The sequence below is a fragment of the Babylonia areolata genome, chromosome 21 (genome assembly GCF_041734735.1).
Source record: "Babylonia areolata isolate BAREFJ2019XMU chromosome 21, ASM4173473v1, whole genome shotgun sequence".
Taxonomy (NCBI): Eukaryota; Metazoa; Mollusca; class Gastropoda; order Neogastropoda; family Buccinidae; genus Babylonia; species Babylonia areolata.
The window spans coordinates 16,007,302-16,028,702 of NC_134896.1; the positions used below are offsets into that span (position 1 = coordinate 16,007,302).

At 41.0% G+C, this 21,401-nt stretch overlaps 1 protein-coding gene across 1 annotated transcript; it reads right to left on the bottom strand.

Moving 5' to 3' along the window:
- Positions 1–9,751: 9,751 nt before the first annotated feature.
- On the bottom strand, positions 9,752–16,290 carry LOC143295996 (putative RNA-binding protein EIF1AD). The gene is made up of 5 exons (XM_076607730.1): positions 16,137–16,290; positions 13,655–13,794; positions 12,673–12,781; positions 11,633–11,741; positions 9,752–10,965 (listed from the first exon to the last, which is right to left on the bottom strand). Exons 2-5 carry the CDS (start codon positions 13,736–13,738, stop codon positions 10,695–10,697), a joined length of 573 nt encoding a protein of 190 aa, XP_076463845.1. The 5' UTR covers positions 13,739–13,794; positions 16,137–16,290; the 3' UTR covers positions 9,752–10,694.
- Positions 16,291–21,401: the final 5,111 nt, after the last annotated feature.

Sequence of the window (21,401 nt, forward strand, 5' to 3'; positions counted from 1 at the left end):
TCTACATCTAGGAAAATATGAAATACTAAGAAAAGCACAAAAAAAGTACTTCAAAAACTGGGGGTACATGTTATTTCTTTAATTTAACGTCTTTTCACTTTGAGTGATACATGTGTATGCAGTTTACGTATGAAAATCAACGGCAACAATACAGTTGTCCCTGGCAAAATTCCGTAGAAGACCCCCACTTTCACAGAGAGAGAGACAGAGATTGAGATTGAGATTGAGATTGAGATGGTTTATTCATATAGGCCACAGCCCCTTTGAAGGGGGATATACAGTAAAATGCTAAAGTCATACATTCAAAAGTCTTCATGATGTAACATATACATTTCTCCTTTTGAGTGCTTTATACAGATATAGAGCGAACTCCTTGACAGTCTTTTCATTTGTTGATGACATTAACATGATAAGTCTAAACAAGCAAGGGTGTTGACAGTATTTAAGTGGAATCAATTGTTCTCTAAGATCTCTTAATACTGGGCAACACAGCACAAAGTGAACTTCATCTTCTTTAGATTCTTGACACATTGGACAAAACAAATTTTGGGCACATGATTTTCGATATCGATAATAATGCGTACATATTTCAGTAACACCTAATCTAAACCTTGCCAAAGTATATTTCAGGAGAGAGACAGAGAGAGAGACAGAGAGAGGGGGGAGAGACAGAGACAGAGAGACAGACAGAGAGAGAGAGAGAGAGAAGATTATTACATAGACTCAAGCGTTGTGTGCAAGCACCCCCGTGAGCCAAAACAGAAGGTGAAACCCAATAAAAACCCAACGCAACGCAACTGATCTAGTTCCAAGATTAATTTTACAGCACTGCGGGGACTGCTTTTTTCTTTCTTTCTTCCTTTTTTCTTCATATATAAACAGCAGAACCAATCCGTAGCCTACCTACCTGACCTGGGGAAAAGTTATATAGACCTCTTCCAATGGCCTGGTCGTATTGTGTCCGCTTTCTTTTCTTCCCCTTTGTTGGGCGCGCACATATTTGTCTGCCTTTTGTGTGAGGCTGTGGCTAGGGGTGGGAGAGAACGGACGATATAAGTTATACAGTGTGACGGCACATGATGATGAGGTGCCAAAGTATATGATTATGCGGGTGCGTATGCGTGTGTGTGCGTGTGCGTGTGTGTGTGTCCACGAACAGGGCCCAGTTTTATAGTGCACAGAGCGAGGGAATTGGAATGGGAGATCATGCGAAAGCCGTTTGAAGCTATTCACCCTCTATCTTGATTACCCCCTTACCGTCGCACTCTCACCGGCCCCACCCTCATCCAATCCCCGTCTCCTCGCCCCCTCCCTTGCCCTGCCCCCCTCCCCCCCCCCCCCCCCCCCCCCCCCCCCCCCCCCCCCCCACCGCCTCCACCCACTGCTCCCCCCCCCCCCCCTTCACCCTGTCACCCCTTTTCACTCTAATCTTCTGTTTCTGTCTTCCTGCTTGTCTTTTTGTGTATCTGTCGTGTGTCTGCTCCTGTCTGTCTCTCTCTTACCTTGTCTGTCTGTCTGTCTGTCTGTCTGCCTGTCTGTCTGTCTGTCTCTCTCTCTTTCTGATGGATAATTCTACACACACAGACACACACACACACACACACACACACACACACACACACACACACACACACACACACACAAATCCTATGGTGGTGGTCTGTCAATCCTTGTCGAGCGCTCTACTACAAGGCCACCATTGCTCCAAGCACTGATGTTATGAACAACGGGACCATGAGAAAATTACGATTTAAAAAAAAATGGGGAGGGGGGGCGGCCGGTAGGAGGTGGGGGGGGGGGGGGTAGAACGAATAAATAGCACGAGCCATAAGAAATCGGTGAACTGTAAAACAGACAACCACGCCACAACGAATTCGTTAGCCCGCTATGCCCCCCCCACCCACCCACCCCCACCCCCCGCCTCCCCAAGCCCCCATCCCTCACTCCATTTCACACACACACACACACACACACACGCGCGCGCGCATTCTGTCCTCAGTCCCGACAAAATAATACATAGTCATGTACTCCCCCATGGTACTGACTCTGACTGAAGTAAAAACTGACATAGTTACACGAATGATGCGAGCAAACGCGGCTGAGTAAATAATAATAGAAATGATAATAATAATAATGATGATGATGATGATGATATAATAATAATAATAATAATAATAATAATAATAATATCCATCAATGAAATCAATCAAAAACACTTTATCAATCCACTTGGAAATTAACTTGTGCAATCACAGGCTCGTTATAAACACCAACATCAAATGATCCGGCGCAACATAAAAAGAGATTAAAACTAGTCAAATAGGAATTCCAATAGCTGACGACAGGCTAAAACAAGCCTCCTCCCCCCCCCCCCCCCCCCCACCCCCCACCCCACACACGCGCGCGCGCACGTACACACGTTAAGACAATAGGATATTGCACAACATTATATTTACAAAACTTTAAATTAAAAAAATCCAACAAATAAATGGTAATTATAACTAAAATAAAATGCACGCACACACACACAAGCACGCACGCACGCACGCACACACACACAAGCACGCACGCACGCACGCACACACACACACACACACACACACACACACACACACACACACACTCACAAATAATAATAATAATAATAATGAGCAGACATGATTAAACCTTTGACTGCTGCTAACGAGAGTTTACGGCAGCCCTAACTCAGTGAGGTAAGACTGGGGTAACAGGTCAGGATGACATTCAGTTTCTTTGATTGGATTCCTGGCTCTTTTGGAATGCATTACATTTTGTTCAGAAAAAAAAAAGAAAAAAAGAAAAAAAACCCAAAAAAACACGGCCTAAGAAGTGCGCAAGCAGTACTTCAGTTGGTGCACTTCAAATCCGTGCCACGTTGCTTGGTTTCAGTTCACCAAGAATCAGCAGTCACAAAGGGTTGAAGACGTTCATGCTGATAGACTGCACGGGCATTATGCCGGCACTGCCTTCCTGCAGCTCTCAGCCGCCGGCCTGACGTAAGGGACAATGGCAAGGAAACTGGGCAGGATATTGACGGGCGGGCGGCAACAACCGATCGTGTGGTTAGTTAAGGCGTTGGACTTTTAATCAGTCTGACGGTCGTGGGTTGGAATCCTGAGGTGTGTTTCTCACACGCTAGTTAATCAAGCAAGGTTCTCGCGAAACACACTAAGAAGGTGCGTTTCTTTTTTCTTTTTCTTTTTCTTTTTTTTCCACCTCGCGGCAAGGGTGGCTAGGTTCTCGCGAGTCAAGGCTTGGTAGCCTCTGCAGAGCAAGCAACTTTGTCGCGAGGTCAGTAAGCATAAAATCTACCTCCCGCCTCGCATCACTTCGATTCGTTGCGCATGTTGCCGATTCCTCGCGCTAGCCACTCGCTTTCTCGCCATCAGCACAAAAAGCGTGCTCGCGATTAAGAAACACTGTATATAGTCTCCAGTGCCAGTCGCGGGTGCCTGGTGGGTTAAGAATGAATGGCGATTTTTTGCCCTACCTCCCAAATCAACAGATGTGCAGACAAATATCTCGGTGTGATAATCGACAATAAGCTGTCTTGGAATGAAAACTCAACTGCACTCATTAAAAAGAGCAACAGTCGCATGTACTGTCTTAGAAAAATGAAATCTTTTAATGTATGCAAGCAGATGCTCCAAATGTTTTACACATCTGTTGTCTGTAGTGTTTTAACATACGGAGCCGTGTGCTGGGGGGGAAACCTGACCAAACATGACAAAGACAGGTTGGAAAAAGTCATTAGGAAAGCGGGTGGGGTGGTGGGTATAAGACAAGACACCTTTAGCGACATGCACAATAGAAAACTGACTGACAGACTAATAACAATTTTGACCGACGTAAGACACCCACTACATGATGACATTAATAGCAGAAGGTCAGACATAAGTGGTAGGTTTAGAGCTCCACGCGCAAGAACATCTCGATACATTAATTCATTTATTCCTACAGCCATTCGCGCACACAATCAAAACATCCAATACACTAAGTGAACCCTCCCACCCCCCAAGCCCCCTCGCCACAGCAACACCTGAACTTCACCAGCAGACGAGTGTATGGGAGCAGACATTATGCGTGCATGGGGGACTGAGCGGGTGAGCACGGGCAAGCAAGCATTTGTGTGTGTGTGTGATCGGAAGTGATTTTTAAATATTTTCTTATTTTACTTGGATTTCATGTATCTTAATGTTAATGTTCTAATCTTACTGGCGTGACATATGTTATGTGCATGCATACGTTGTTTGTGTGTGTGTGAGTGTGTGTGTGTGCGTGTGTGTGTGTGTGTGTGTGTGTGTGTGTGTGTGTGTGTGTGTGTGTGCATTTTACTTATATATACGATTTATTCCCTTGATGTTTTTATTTATGTATTGTTGTACAATACCTTATGGTCTTAACGTGTGTGTGTGTGTGTGTGTGTGTGTGCATGTGTGTGTGTGTGTGTGTGGGTGTGTGTGCGTGCGTGCGCGCATGTCATTTTTAGTAATCTTATACCCTTTTTTGTTGTTGGATGTTTTCATTTGTTAATATTGTTGTGCAATACCCTATTGTCTTAACATGAGTATGTGTGTGTGGGGAGTGGGGGGGTTAGTATATCGTCAGCTATTGGGAATTCTTATTTGACTAGTTTTAATCTCTTCTTATGTTGCGCATGATTTTATGCCAGTGTTTACAATGAGCCTGTGATTGCACAACTTAATTTCCATGTGGATTAATAAAGTGTTTTTGATTGATTTGATTGATTTGACCTGCTAGTGCTTTACCTGATGTCACCCCGTCCCCGAACCAACGCCCACCCACCACCCACCCCCAACTCCCTGACTCTCACTGCTTCGTGTGTGTATAAGCACAAGAGTAAGTACGCGCGTTTAATATCCTCTAATCTGTGTCAGCCCTTTGGTAGGTTATGGAAACAAGAACATACCACCACCACCACTACCCCAATCCCCCCAGCCGGCACACATACGCCCCAGAAAGCGGAGTATAGCTGCCTACATGGTGGTTTTTACAGCCAACATATGAACACGCGGTGAAAACCCACTCGCTCAAATACGACTGATCGTGGTAATTGCAGCCCATGAACGCGGAAGAAGAAGGAAGAGGAGAAGGCTGGATATCGTATTTCTCTAACCTTACATCAACTGTTGATGCTTACACGGTGTCTGTTGGAACTGATCAGACAACACAAAACAAGACAAGACGTTTTTGTTTTGTTTTTATTTCAGGAAACCCTGTTGACTGAGGAAACTGGAAAATGTTACAACTTATATAAAATACCAAACATATTTGCCAATGTGCTCACACTGAGGAGAAAAAAACTAAACAAAACAACATATATTAAGCAACGTACAAAGTATTTAGCATTGTTTACTTGTATTCATGCTAGAAGTGGGAGCGCTGGGAAGAAACCTATCAAAAGCTGACATGCATGAAGTTCAGAATGATGTGCAAAAAAAACTCTCTCTCTCTCTCTCTCTCTCCATTGAATTGAGAATTTTTTAATTGATGTTATATTTTGATGTTTTATTTAAACAGGGTGTTGTTTGCACTATTATAATTAATCCTGTACTTATGTTTTCCCCTTTTGTCCACACACACACACACACACACACACACACACACACACACACACACACACACACACACACACACAAACACTCGTGTCGCACGCTTCAACAGACTTATAACTTGGTGACAGGCAAAAGACCCCGGGATCTGGTGAAGGAGAGCAAACCGTTCAATCAAACCAGTCACGTTCCACAGTTGGGGAGTGGACAGAGCGAGCGGTGACCGGCAGATAATGACCGCTGGGCAAACAGGATCAGCGGTCAGTTAGCTGATAACACCCGGTACTGACTGGCAAAGCTGCGGTCACAGGCCGATTTACAGAATTTTGTCAGAGGACAACACCAATGCTGCCATGGGTTATTTTCCAGTGCGCCAAGCGCGTGCTACACAGGGAACCTCGGTTTATCATCTCATCCGAAAGACTATTTGCGTTTGTATTTCTTTTTTTATCACAACAGATTTCTCTGTGTGAAATTCGGGCTGACTCTCCCCAGGGAGAGCGCGTCGCTACACTACAGCGCCACCCCCCCTTTTTTTTTTCTTTTTCTTTTTCCTGCGTGCAGTTTTATTTGTTTTTCCTATCGAAGTGGATTTTTCTACAGATTTTTGTATAGGAACAACCCTTTTGTTGCCGTGGATTCTTTTACGTGCACTGAGTGCATGCTGCACACGGGACCTCGGTTTATCGTCTCATCCGAATGACTAGCGTCCAGACCACCACTCAAAGTCTAGTGGAGAGAGAGAAAATATCGGCGGCTGAGCCGTGATTCGAACCAGCGCGTTCAGATTCTCTTGCTTCCTCATAGGCAGACGCGTTACCTCTGGGCCATCACTCCACATAGACGCGTCAGTTTGGTTTTTCAAACCAAAAGGGGCGAGACCGAGATTCGAACCCATACCATCAAGGACACTGTATTGCCAGAAATGCGTTTTAACCATTCAACCATTCTGTAATCTTCTTCAAGAAAATACTCAAAAGAAAGAAAGTAAAAAGATATCGAATCCTGCTCACTTTGTATAATAACGATACTATGAAGAAGAGCAAGTATAACGAGGAGAAGAATGGGTATTTACAATGTGCTCTACAGCCTTTGTACAGGCGGCCAGAGCGCTAACAATTCACACTGATACAGTAATAAAATAAAACAAAATAAAAGGGGCGTGGGGTGGGGGGGAATCAACATAATCGAGACATACACATTAGCAAGACATGAACTTGAAATGTTAAGAACCATTAAATACTAATTCAGCATACCTTGCCCTCCAGTCCTCATGAGTAGCAAATGAACTTTTTTTTATTTTACGCTTCCGAGGTCTTGTAGCAGCTCGGCCGAAAAAATCCAGATTTCGACACTACAGTTCCATGATTTTGTTCCTCTGTAGAGTGGTGTTCGGTTTGATGGTGTATCAGCACAGTTCTCCCGTCACTGTAACAGCCTGCACACATGTAGCCTGCACTCCTATCAGCTTCAGTCACACCCGCAGAAGATTGCAGGCTGTTTCTCAGCATTCACTTAAAGGTGAACTTACTGCTGAGAAAGTGGATCGGGCTTGCCAACAGTGTACCGGCGCTGACCCCACCTCTACCCCCTCCCCACCCTCGCAAACCTTCCACCACCCCAAAACCCACTACCTTTCTGTCTGTCTGTCTGTCTCTCTCTCTCCCTCCTTTCCCTTCTGTTCCTCTGCGTTCGTGGGCAGCAACACCCACATTCACTCGCACAAACCTGTGGGTGTTTTATGTGTATGACCGTTTATCGTTTTTCATCCCCGCCATGTACGCAACCATACCATGCACCGTTTTCGGGAATGTGAATACTGGGCATATTTTTGTTTCTTTTCCATAGTCCATCGAATGTTGACGTGGATTCCTAAACCTTGAATGTGCGTATTTGACCTCGGATTATTACATAAGGTCATGGGCATCTCATGGGAGGACAGAGTTTCAGACACAAAAGTGTTTCGCGGAGCGATGATGACAGGGGTTGAAGCACTCGTCATGAATTCCCAGCTCGGTATGTTGGACATGCAGTCCAAATGGACGACACTTAATTGTCAAACATAGTCTTCTCCAAGCTGGCTGCTGGCGCACGGAACATCGGAAGACCACCGGAACGCTTCAAGGACCGCCTCTCGGGACCTGCAGCATTCCCATCCTCCGGCGGGCAACTCTTGTCATTGACCGCAGTGCCCGGCGACTGGCTGTCTGCAAGAGAGTGCTGGAGTTTGAGCAAAGGCGTCTTCCGGACCTCGACCAGGCCAGTGCAATTCTATGAAAATCAATGTGGTTTCCTCTAAAACAAATTGTGTTGAGCAGTTCTGCACCCTATGTGACGAAGATGTCTGTTATGAAAGAAGTCCTGTTATGACAGAGTTACAGTAATCTGGTCTTGAGATCCCTGTGACAATGTGCCTGGAAGTTGGTTGTTTAGAAAGAAAAAGTCATTACAGTCCGATGACTTGGGAGGATGCAGCTTCAACCCCAAACAGAAGTGAATTTGGCCCAGAGCTGGTTCCTACCTACAGCTGAGTATTGAGTGTACAATGGGCTCAAATGGGGAAGCTGGGGTACCACATAGTGATGGGTCATCATTTTCATCAATGGTCTTTGTGGAGTAATGCTGTAATTTCTTGACCAACACTGCAAGTATTTGTATCTCTCAGCCCCAGTTGATGCCTGAGTAAGTCACAAAAGTACAGCCCAGTCCTAAATGGATCTGACCACTGAAGTTTCACCATCATCCTCATAAAAATACTGAAAACTGTCGCTCCCAAATTCTATGGCCTTTCACGCCCAGCTCATACGATGACCCCAGTTCCTCTCTAATTCTATGATTTTGATGTGTTCATGTCAATGACTTTGTTATCTGAATATTCACATTGGAGATACATGGTGGCAGTCTCCAGTGTGGCAATAGTATAATCATTGCTATCAGTAGGGAGCATTGAGGGTGGTGTCCCACACTGCATGTTGAATTAAAAGAGGCTTTGACAAATACCACCTAACCCTCCCAGCAAAAACGCTGGTTCTCCTTTGGTGTTTGGAAAATAATGTAACAGAACAATCCCAGGTGTCATTGTCTAAAAGGATTTGTGATGAATGGGATGAGATAAATTAATCCCCCTGAATAAGCACAGAATACTGAACAGAAAACAAAATCAAACAAATAGAACAACAACAAAAACTTGCATGGATGTCTTGTCTTTGGATATAATACCCCTGATTACTTGAGCAAACTTCAGTGAGAAAACTAAGTATGTGTGTGCATTAATAAAAACCTGGATTTCTGACGGTGAAAAAGTTTTCATTTTTCTTGTACTCTCTCACTGACATCACCAAGATTTTATCATGGAGTTTGTCAATTTCAAATGTGAAGCTGCATTCAACTGTCATCACTCTCTGTATGCTCATGCTATTTTATTAATGCAATAATAATGACAATTATCATTATTATAATTTAGAACAATCATAATAATGAACAGCATTTGCAAAGCGCATTTCTCTGAGTAAATTCAGACTCAACACGTTTGAATGCTCAAATCAAAATGCTCAAAAACAGGGAGTAAAGATATAACCTTCTTTTTTTTTTTTTTTAAATTTCATAACCTGCATCCAAAGACTATTGTTAAATCATTTCTGTGAGATTGTATTGCAATTTGTTGTTTTGTTTTGTACTGTAATACTTTTTGTCACAACAGATTGTTCTGTGTGACATTTGCACTGCTCTCCCCAGGGAAAGGACATAGCCACAGTGCAGCACCACCTTTTTTCCTCTTTTTTCACTGTCTGCGAGTATATTCGTTTTATGATCATTTGATTTTTCTACAGAATTTTGCCAGAGACAACTACTTCATTGTTGTGGGTTCTTTTAAAGTGTGCTAAAAGTATGCAGCGTGCAGGGCCTTGGTTTGGTTGTCTCATCCAAATGACCAAGCTTGCTTTTGAGGTTCTTCACCCATGACCAATTCTAACTGCATCAAAACCAGTCCTAAATGTGTGCTGGAAGTCACCAGTCACATTGTAACACTGAAACATACCTGCTGTGACCTTAACCTTGAATCAAGTTTAATCAGAAAGGTCTGAGCTTTCAGAACTTAAAACAGAGCACCTGTAAACAGTAAATGTATTAAAACACAACAATGCAGGCAATTTCCTTGCTCTCATGACTTTAATGCGTCAAAGACCAGTAGAAATGATTTTTCAATTCATGTTCAATACATGTCACCATCATTTCAAGCTCCACTGGAATCGGTTCTGAGGTTTGTGATAAATTGCTGCCAATGTGCTCTCTCTCTCTCTCTCTCTCAAGAACATGCGCATTAACATACAACATACTAAACAGGTGACATAGTTCATCTGTTGAAATTTTCATAAACCAATGGCATCATTAAAAGACATTTTCATTAGACTGGAATAGTGTCCTTAAGTCACAGACTGGAAGAGGTTAAACAATTGGAACCCTAGTCTATTAATACACAAATTACAATGTAAAATTATAATGGCATCATTTCACCAAAACACATACATAAAAAATATTTTGAAATCTAAAAACAGCCACAACATAATGTATGCCAAGCACACACACAGTACAACACAGTAACCATTTATTGTCAGGTGAACTAATGTTGTACTGACAACACACACACACACACACACACATACATGATTGCAAATGTATCACAACTGAGTCAGTTGACTAGCACAATGTTTCATTGTCCTTAGTTCTCTGCCCTTTTAAAACCTACATATCAGAATTCACACATGTCCACCCACAGCCACTCATGAAACCCAAAGTCAACTTAAAGCATTTATGCATACACAGTCACACTTACAATCACTCACACACATTTGCACATGTGCGCGCAAGGAACATATGAACATACATACATACACAAGCACACACACACAATCTTAAGTAAAATCTCACACACACACACACACACACACACACACACACACACACATAAATTGTATGTAGGCACAGCAGTCTTACCACATCCTGCAAAATAGGTATGTACAACATTCAACTTTCACAGAAACAAAAAAAAAGATCACCAGGCGTGGTGAAAACCTACAAACAAGGCACAACCCCACTGCATCAGCTCTGGCTCTTTTCTTCTGAACCACCCGCTTCCTCCTGAACATCTTCCTCCCCTTCCTCCTCCTCCTCCTCCTCATCGTCATCATCCACTTCATCCTCCTCCTCACTTTCTTCCTCATCTGAAGACTGGTCCTCATAAAGCTGACTGCCTTTGTTTGCATTCCACACCCTTGAGGCCAAGTCCTCATCATCCGAATCCGATGGTGGCATCATGTCCTCATCAATGTAGTTGGTGGATTTGGCCTCTCTCTGTCCAAAGGCCTCAGGCCTGCACAGGAAAACACAGTAAATATCTGACAAGGTAACTAATAACTTGTGAATAATACCAATGGGATGGAATTTAGAGCGTTGACACTGTGACAGTTAAACTTTTTAACTGTAATTGAAGGAGGGGCATGTCAAAACTAGTAAATCAAACATTTATCTCTTTTATTCAAACAAACATGCTCACTATTCTGGAACAGACAGTGCTTGTCACCAAAAACTGTAAAAATCGATGACTCTCCTTGACATGTCAAGAGCAAACATGCTGAGCTGAAAAGACAGCTAACTATCACAAACAAATGTATGTGAATAATGAAGAAGATGGGACAGCGAACATTGCAATGAACCCCCCACCCAACCCCCCCAAAAAACCCAACAAACAAACAAACAAAAAGCTCCAATGTTTCAGACCTGAAGGAAATAGTACAATGAACAACGGTTGTGTGTATGTGTGTGTGTGTGTGCTTTAACATGCACATCATCACATTAGAATTTTTTTGAAAATATTTCTGTATCACCCATAGCTTTTGTGCTAGAATGTTTTGTGATTTATTACACCTGAATCCTCAAAATTCCCTGGCAAGGGGAGAGCACTATCTAAAAAAAAAAATTCTCTGACACTGAACTGGTTAAATAAATATTCATTACAACAGACTCACAAAGTTACTGACCAGAGTCCTTCTTCCTGGATGTACTGAATCTGTGCCTGTAAGAGAATGTTGGCGATTTCCCCCTTCACCTTGTTCCCCTCCTCAATGGGATCAATGATGATAAAGCTGCCTGCACAAACAAAAGACAGGGACAGAGTGCAATTACAGTAGTGAGGCAGTAAAAGAGTTGACCAGTTACAGACCTCTAAAACACAAAAAACAGGTTTTCATATTCTCTGTGCTAAACTCACATCACACTGCACACAGAAAATCTTCTCTTTCCATTTCTGTCACATCACACTGCACACAGAAAGTCTTCTCTTTCCATTTCTGGCAAAGTAAAAGAAATTAAACTGGAGGTGGGAGGGGGTGGGGTACTTTTAAACTGAAAAACAAATTAATTAAATATCAGGAATTACACATGCACACATGTGTACTAGTAGTAGTACTACTACACACAATGACACATATACAGCTTTCAAAACATTTGTGCAAAATAAACTGCTGCCAGTGTTAATATCAGTAAAACCAATAAACTGATAATTACAAAAAAGTATATAAATGGAGTATAGTGAAAAATCAAAACTTACATTCTCTTTATGAGATTTATAATAATACTGGTAAAGTTATATGATAGTTGGATATGAACACATTCAGAGGGTATACTACATTGACCTTGGAGTGAAAAGTAAATATATATATTACTTTCTGAACATTTACACAATTTGGGTTTTAACAGAGATCTTTAAAACTATGGTCTAAATTGAGTAAAAGAGCTTGCAGTGCTAGCCTCTAAATGTACTTTGACTGGGAAGAAATTATCAACATTTTTATTAAAAAAAAAAATGTGACAGTTATATATACAGATCATTAGATAGATATCATCATTATTCAATCAATCATGAAAAGTTTAGAAATAGGCACACACACACACACACACACACACACACACACACACATGCACAGGCTGATTAATTCTGTGTGCACTCCTCACCCACCTGCGACCCCTCTCTTTTCACATGTAAAGACACTTACTTCAATTTCCAGAAAAAAGTACTCACCTCGTTTAACCCAGATGTTCTTACGAAACTTGCAAGGCATGCTGACGAGGAAGGTCTGGTTCTTGGCATCAATAACCTCATGGAGATTGTTTCCCCTGCCTGCTGTGACCTGCACAATCAAAATAAACTGGACTGCGAAACTTTCCTGACTGTGGAATTCCAGCCGCTCTCCCTAACCAGAGTGTGTCACCATTGTCCAGCACCACCCCAAGCCCCACCACCCCTATTTTTTTCTTTTTGCAACAATGCTTGTGCTTGTTTTTCTACCAGGGGATGTTTCTACAGAAATGTACCTTTTCAGTGCTGTGGTCTCTTTTACATGCACTGAGTGCAGGCTGCACACAGGACCTCATTTAATCGTCTCATCCAAATGACTAGCTCAGCTTGGCATATTACCAATAGGACCCCACTCTACTGTTAACATCATGGATTGACAACTGGAAGGGGAAGGGGTTGTAAATGAACCCCATCATTGGCAAATTAAACAGGTATTTTTAGGCACCATATCAGCTTCCTAATAATGGTAATAATAGAGTCTGCTAGTGCTAAGGGCTAAAACAGTAAGACTGGGAATGGGATTACAGTATGTATACACAAAATGTTGTCCAGTCCACATCATGAACACATCTTTCTGCACAGTTCCTGACAAACAGAAACACTGCTGCCATCATGCTTATTTGTTGATGTCTATCTCTCAGTCTCAGGTTCAGATTATTCCCATATGTATAGAATACTACTATTACTAGTAATATCAGGGCCAACCACAGTATCATAAATAACACTCCAATAGACCAAATCATGAAATCTGTTTAACTTAAAACATTTAAAGTTCTATCTGATTTCCTCAAGTAGCAATTTTAACCTTTGCACTGAATGAATAGCTCTATGAGCCATGTGTTTGAGAAAATAATAACTACTTTCACTAGTTTCAGTACTTTTAAAATATTGAGGAAAGAGTGGACTTGATAAAGACAGCACATACCTTCACTATCTGCTGATTCTCCGAAGGCAACACAAATTCCATCACTTCCTGCACCACATACTTCCTCTTGGTAATCCTGGACATGGTGAGTTCTGTGCCACAGGCAATTTCAGAAACCTTGTCTGGTGACCACAAAATACCTGCAAATATACAAACTACATTGTTACAACAGCTAGAAGCATGGACAATTGATAATAGATTTCTAGTTACCAATGTTACTTAGATTAAACATAATGTCACATAGGATATGAAAAATTATAGGGTTGGTGTAGAGGAAGGAGAGAGAGCTGAAGGGTTTAACTAGGTAGTTCAAGCATATTTTGGTATCATTGTCAGAACCAGTTCATATACATCTTTTAAGTTCATGTTTAACACTTACAACTACACCATTACTTTAACATTTTTGGCACACATGGGTCATTCATTACAAAAATAACAAAATGAATACTTCAATACTTTTGACTTTTATTTTTAACCTTCAAGTTTTGTGCAGGCCAGATAAGACTTTTTTCCTTCTTCCTTTTCACTTCCTTTTGTTTACATATCATTTGGGGTATGATGCTTTTTTTTTGCTTTTTTTTTTTTTTTTTGCTTTTTTTTTTTTTTTTTTTTTTTTTTTGAGTGATGGGAGGGGGGCAGAGGTATTGACAAGAGAAAGAAAACTAAAGTAGTAAAGTAATTAAATCTTTGGCTTGAAAGCCCCAGCATGGATGTTGCCATCCCCTTCAGGTATGCCAAAAAAAGTTCCCCTGATTTGAAATTTCATTCCATGTTACTGCAGGAACTCTCCTATCACAAGATCATTATATTTGATGTGAAATTGTCATAATGTGATATTGTGTTCATTTTCCTTAAGAAATACACACACACACACACACACACACACACACACACACACACTTAAGTTTCCAAGCTGAAACTTTCATTTTAGTTATTAGTATCACCCTCACAAACCAAAACATCCTTTGGCAAATTAGTTTGCACAGAGCACAAAATAGGCTTGGCACTGAAAGGGTTAACGAATCAGTTAGTACAGGAAGACCTTAAGTATATCATGATATTGCATTATTAGTATTACAACTACATGCTATTAGTATTACAACTACAGTACTAGAACTACCCACATATTCAAGTGTTGTGAATTTTTCAGACCCAAGGTCACAATCTCATGTCAACATCATAGATCTTTCTGAGCTAGACCACATTTGAGTCAATTTAGCAATGCTCCACATTCTGTACATTGTGGGTCTGTGGAACCCCAATTCTGAGGAGTGCACACAAATCCAAAGCTGCCTTCATGAAACATGATGTGAAAAAAAAAAAGGCTGGCGCTGGGCATCGATCCTCGATCGATGTGCACCAAACACTTGAAACAGCTCAACACCGGTCCAGAATAATTAACGGATGTCACATTAAATTTTTGGTCAATAAAAGTATATGCGGACCTTTCTTGATTCTTGAGTTTGCTTTCGCTGCTGTCCTGCATGAACTTTTCACTAATGGCTGATAGAACCGTGTACAGAAAAGTCCAAACAGGAATCAAACTCTTGATCCACAGACTGGTCTCGTGACCCTCAACACCTCCTCCTGACTCTATATTTGCCAAATATCTCACCAAAATTACCGAGGAGCTCCCACTATTTTTTTTATACTTTTTTTTTTTTTTAATTTACCGACAAACTTCCACCTTAATTATCATATGTAAATTTTACTAAATATTACCGATGTAGTTCTGTGACATTTTTGTCGGAATCTCCACTAAGCACTGAACCTTGTATCCATCGTGGGTCGACGCCCAGCTACTTCGTAAAAAAAAACCCAACATAATATGCATGAGGCTAAATTTGAAAAGAGATTGAACTTAATTAGTAAACAGTGAAAATTTCTGAGTATTTCTCTGGGAAGTGTAATACCCATAAAGTCAGGTTATGAGATGCAAGATGTGCACCAATTAAATGAGACGACTGAAAATTGACTCAATTGGCCAAAACATCTTTTGAGACATTAAAAAAAAATTACTTCATCTTTTTTCTTTTCTTTTCTTAAGAAAGAGTATACACAACCAACCAAAACACAGTGTTAAATTTTGACAAAATTCGCAATATCCACTTTTCTTCCCCTGCTCTTTATCATTTAGAATATGGAAAGCGAGTTATAAACTGGTTGATAACAATGGGAAAAAAAAAAAAAAAAAAAAAAAAAAAAAATATATATATATATATATATATATATATATATATTAAAATGTCAGTAACCAATTTACATCTGTTTCCTTCTTTGGAAAGAAACTAAATGGAAAACACACAGGGGAAGAAATGTGGACATTGAAACGCAATCTCACGTGTGAACACAAACGAACACACGTGTGAGCCACCAAGAAAAAAAAATGAACAAAGGGTCTACAAGTACAACTGTACAAAACCCACGAGGACGGAGGTACGGTGAGAGTTTGAGTCGTCACAAATGGTCTCTTAAGTCTTACCACAAATGAAGCTGCTGAGCGAACGACTCTGGGAGGCTATCCTTGACTATTTCTCTGTCTATCCTCTGCTGTTGGTAAACACGGGAATTGAACAAGACGCACAAGTAACAGTCCTTTTCACAACAATGAACAGACCCTTGCAATGTACCGGAAGCCCAGTGAACCAAGGTACGTCACTCCAAAATAAAATGACTTTTTACAGCAAACGAGTGAACTAGTATAGATGTCTTTTCTACTGTTGTTACTCAACGGAGCGTCACTGCGTTCGGTCAAATCCATACACGTTACACCAGAAACACGCTGAAAAAAAAAACAGGCAAGAAGACATACGTTCACAAACACTGAAAAGCATGTGCAACTCCATAAATGAAGGACACGAAACCTAATGCCTGCACAGGAGACAAAAGAAAAAAAGATAAAATAAATAAATAAAAAAAAGATCACAGCCATGAGGTAAGTCAGACAGACAAGTGTTAAAACGCACAACATGAACATGCAGTAAGAAAGGTCTACACAATGACACAAGCAACCCAAAAACAACGCATAGGAACATTTAGAAACACATGTGCGAATACGTGACAGTAGAAACCAAGCCACGGTAACAAAACACACACAAAAAAAGTGCAAACACAGACAATGCATAGAAATATGTAACCATACATGTGCAAACACGAACGACTCGTAGAAACAGAAAAAACACACGTGTAAACACGAACAACGCGTACAGACAGAAAAAAAACAAACATAACACCTGTGCATACATGAACAACGCGTTCAGAAACAGAAAAGAACACTAGTAGTATAAGAGATGGGGGTTCTATATACAACTTTTTTGGGCGTATTAGCTTGTGTTAAGGCCCTCAAGCATAAAAAAAATTTAACCGAAACCTGTGTATGTTGGAGTAATATGACCCTCAAGCATAAAAAAAAAAAAAATATAGTTAAAACAAGTTATATGTGTATGGAGAGCCAAAAAAAAAAAAAAAAAGGTTGGATATGTGTATGGGGGAGCGAAACGGTCATGGGGGTTCTATATACAACCGACCCCAGCCCCAAACCGCGCAATACCGCCCTGAAGCATAAAAACGAAAAACCGGCTTATAAAGGTGTATGGAGAGCCAAATGGTCCTTAAAGAGAGGAGGTTGAGTCAACCGTTCACATATGAACGTTTGACCTAGTTAGCTTTTTGGATGGTTTACCATCTTGAATATCAAATAGATTTTTCTTTAACAACTGAGTTTTGTGTTTCGATTTTATGTCTGTTTTCATTGCATTGAATTTTTCAACTTCAGCCAGAATGAGACTAAATTCTTCATCGCTTATTTTATCATCTTCTAATGCTTTTGAAATAAGATCATTTATAGTGTTCAGTTTTGACTCGGCCAACACGCGAATCTCGTTGTGTTTCATAGCTTGTGACATTAATTTTTTATGAATAAATTTACAAGTTAAACCAACCACACCAAGGAGACCAGCTCCCACTTCTATTCCAATAGCTACGGGAGCAGCGGCGACACTTAACAGTAATCCAACACCCGATGCCCCAAGGGCGATACTAAGAGTCGTCAGCGTTGTATCCGCGGCTGTAGCGATATTTACACCGCGTTTATATTTTTTATAAAATAAAGTTCTTTCATCACGCTCTTTTTCGAGGTTGTTTTTTATATTCGATATCTCTCGTTGGCGAAACTCCATTATTCTATAGTAATCATTTTTTTAAATGATGGTAACAGGATGAGGAGAGTAGCGCAGTCTTTTAAGCTGAAGAGGTCCGATGTGAATAAAGTCGAGAGATATTTTATCTAATGATGGACGTTTGATGACACCTTCGAGCGAGAATTCTATAGAGGGATCGGGTTGATCAGATGGGTCAACCACTGGAATTTTGATGGTAATTCTCAAGAGTTTATTTTTAAGATTTCCAGGCCATTTTATCTGCAACCCTTTTAAAACTTCTACAAAATCATCTGGCACCCCACTAAGGAGTATATCTAAAACGACAGTTGACCCCTGAATAGGCGGCTCAAAATCAAACTCTTTAATTAACCGCAGTGTGCCAGTCTTTTTACCTCTCATACCAATAACATATCCAAAGTCGTCGCTGTTAACGACGATTAGATCTTTACGCGTATGATAGGAAGCCAACAGTTTACCACTATTTTGTATTTTTTGTAGAGCGTGATTTCTTCCAATACTAACATAGGGTTGTTTTATTTCAAAATCTAAATCCCAGTTATCCACCGGATAAGGTACCCATGTATTATCGTCGGAAAGAACAAGATGATGTGGTTTGTTCACAACAACACCGTCAACGTTCACGTCTGCAAGTTCGCTGAATTTGTTGATACCACCACCATTACTCGTTATTTCTTTTCTTTTGTACGTTCCTTCAGAAAGTTGGAAGGCGTACAACTGATTTTCTTTTCCCGACACATCAAATCCGTCTGTATCTCCGAGATCAACCAAACCGAGCGTAGTGCAGGGTTTGATATTATGTGTTCCTGGCCCTCCGGGATCAACCATTTTCTAATATTTATAGTATATTCTAAATATTCAATTTGGCGCAACGTAGTCTTCTTAAGGAAATATTTTGAGGAAGACGCAGCTGCATCCACAAACTCATTGTTTCCTGTTTTGTGGTAATACCTTCAAGCGAGAATTCTATATGACTACCCTGCGGTATAACATCATAGGGCATAGCATCATCTTGTTTTTCAATGGTGATTCTCAGGGGTTGATTTGCAAGATTTTTGGGCCATTTAATGTAAAACCCTTGAAAAACTTCTACAAAATCATCAGGCTCTTCACCGAGAATTACATCATAAATAATACGGAGACGGAAGGCCCACAAAGCAGGTAGATCATAAAAATTTATTTGAAATATAGATTCAACCTTCGAAGGTTTCTTAAGCACATAACACCTCCCCTGGTATATTACTAAATCTACATCAAACGCTCTTAAATCAGCGAACATCCAGCCACTGTTTTTTATTCTATAATTATTATTTTCTTTTTCTTTGGTAATGTAAGGTGATTCAATTTTAAAATCCATTATCCAGTTGTCGAGGGGTTTTAGCTGCCATGTACCGTTTAAACGAACAAGTTGATAGGGCTCATCATCGACAACATCATCCTCACTCACGATATCACCAATTTTTACTTCTTTTCTTTTGTACGTTCCTTCAGAAAGCTGGAATGCGTACAACTTATTTTCTTTTCCCGACACATCAAATCCCTCTGTATCTCCGAGATCAACTAAACTGAGCGTAGTGCAGGGTTCAACCATATCTTATATGTAATGTAATATTTAAATAATCAATAGAAACGGGATTATGATTTTCATCTACTATAGAAAGTGTTAAACGTGGTAAATCTCCGTGAGAAAGTCTTTTGTACTGGGGTTATGTCAACGTGGTTGTTCGGCCACCCCCGCATCTTTCATTTTCTACTGGGATTGATTGTAACAACGTAGAAGGCAATCCGTTATAAAAATTATCGGCGGTACTAATTTGAGAGAGGTGAATGTAAAGTGCTTTATGTATCGCGAGCCGCGGATGCCTGTTTCCTATCACCATTATTCCCGGCGCGATGAGTTTTTGGGGGAACCCCAGAGTATGTGCAAGACGCTCAGAAAGTTCAATCGATTTGGTGCTCTTTATTCTCAGATAGCCACTCGGAGCGTGCAAGTCTAACTCTGCACCGTGGGGGGTGAACACTTCTTTATTCAATTCACACACATTATAATAACCATCTGGGATTATTATCTTACGATCGGTAGTAGTAAAGAAATTGTTTCCGAGCTCATCACTGATATTTTTCCATTTGGGATAATAAGTTATTTCACGCAGCGCGATTTCTAGTCTTCCACTTTGATTAGATATGCACCGCGGTAATTCGTCTTTTTGAATATCGGTTGTTATTATATACATAGCTATGAATAAGAAAATTTACAGCTTCAACAAGGACGCGTCCTATACAACCGGGTATAAAGAAAAAAGAATAAGTTGTACGCGAATGATCTACGTGAACAGCGAATATTCTTTTACCGCCAAGTTTCCCGATGTTTTTCAGTCTTATGCGAACCCCACTATGACTGGGGATATTCGCGCGATGAATGCAGCCTGGCTTGCATGGAGAAACAACCCGATAGTGTGGTGGCAGAATCAAATCAATTTTGTGGTATGGTGCGCGACCGCCGGGTGTGGAGTAACGGAAGAACATTTTCAAGCTTCTGATCCGTTTATTCGAGCCGTGTATAGGTTTCATTTTTACTATCAGATTCGGAGATTATTGGACGAGTTAAAAATCCCGCTACCCACCGACCAAGCATTTAACATGTATAATAATCCGTTTGATAAAACAGTTTATCAGCGTTTGCGCGCCGAATTTGGGCAGAGGGATTGGAGACAGAAAATAGAAAAGCATGGCTTTGGTTTGGGAGAATTTATTCAGGCTGAGACCCCCGGTGGGGCTGCACGACAGGCAATGAGAAACAGAGGAGAGGGACCTGTGTTCTTTAGCCCCCACGATAAAATCAGACATACGGTGGACATCACCCGGGCTTGGACAACATTTATTCCTGATAAGGGGTTGGGTTTTACACATGCGGGGATAGTTCGTCTCAACGATAGCATTCGCACTTATGTGTGGGCTCTAATAGGGTCACAAGCGCAAACGCGCACGAGTATAACAACAAAAGGAACTGGATTTGATGCGCAAAAACAATTTTTAGCCAATGTTGAAGATGCGATTAATGCCCCCGAAAACCTACAAACAGCGATAAAAAAATACCAGGACGTTCTCCAGTACGCGAGATCCGAAGTAAACTTTGCATTTGGTGTTGGCCTTTATATGGCCCCATCTGATATGGCATTGAGGGTTGGTACACGCATTAATTATAATAATAAAATTGTCATTGCGACAGAAGAACAGAATATTGGTGTTAATGATGGATTAAACGAACTACCACACATTGTACCACCTACCCAGAGTGTTTCACCCCAGAGTGTTCCACCTACTCAACATCCAAGTGTTCCACCTACCCAAAGTGTTCCTGCATACTATTTTGTTGCCCCATCAGGAAAAGCTCTTCAATGGTCTAGAGGTCACTGGGCTCTTGTACCACCTTCTGATGCAGACTTGGCAATGCTTGATGCGAGTAATACGGTGCTCGATTATAAATCACACAAGCCTTTGACAACACCGAGGACAGGAGCGGGTGAAACGAGAGTTTTGTTAGGCATTCGCGGGTGGTTCACTCTTAC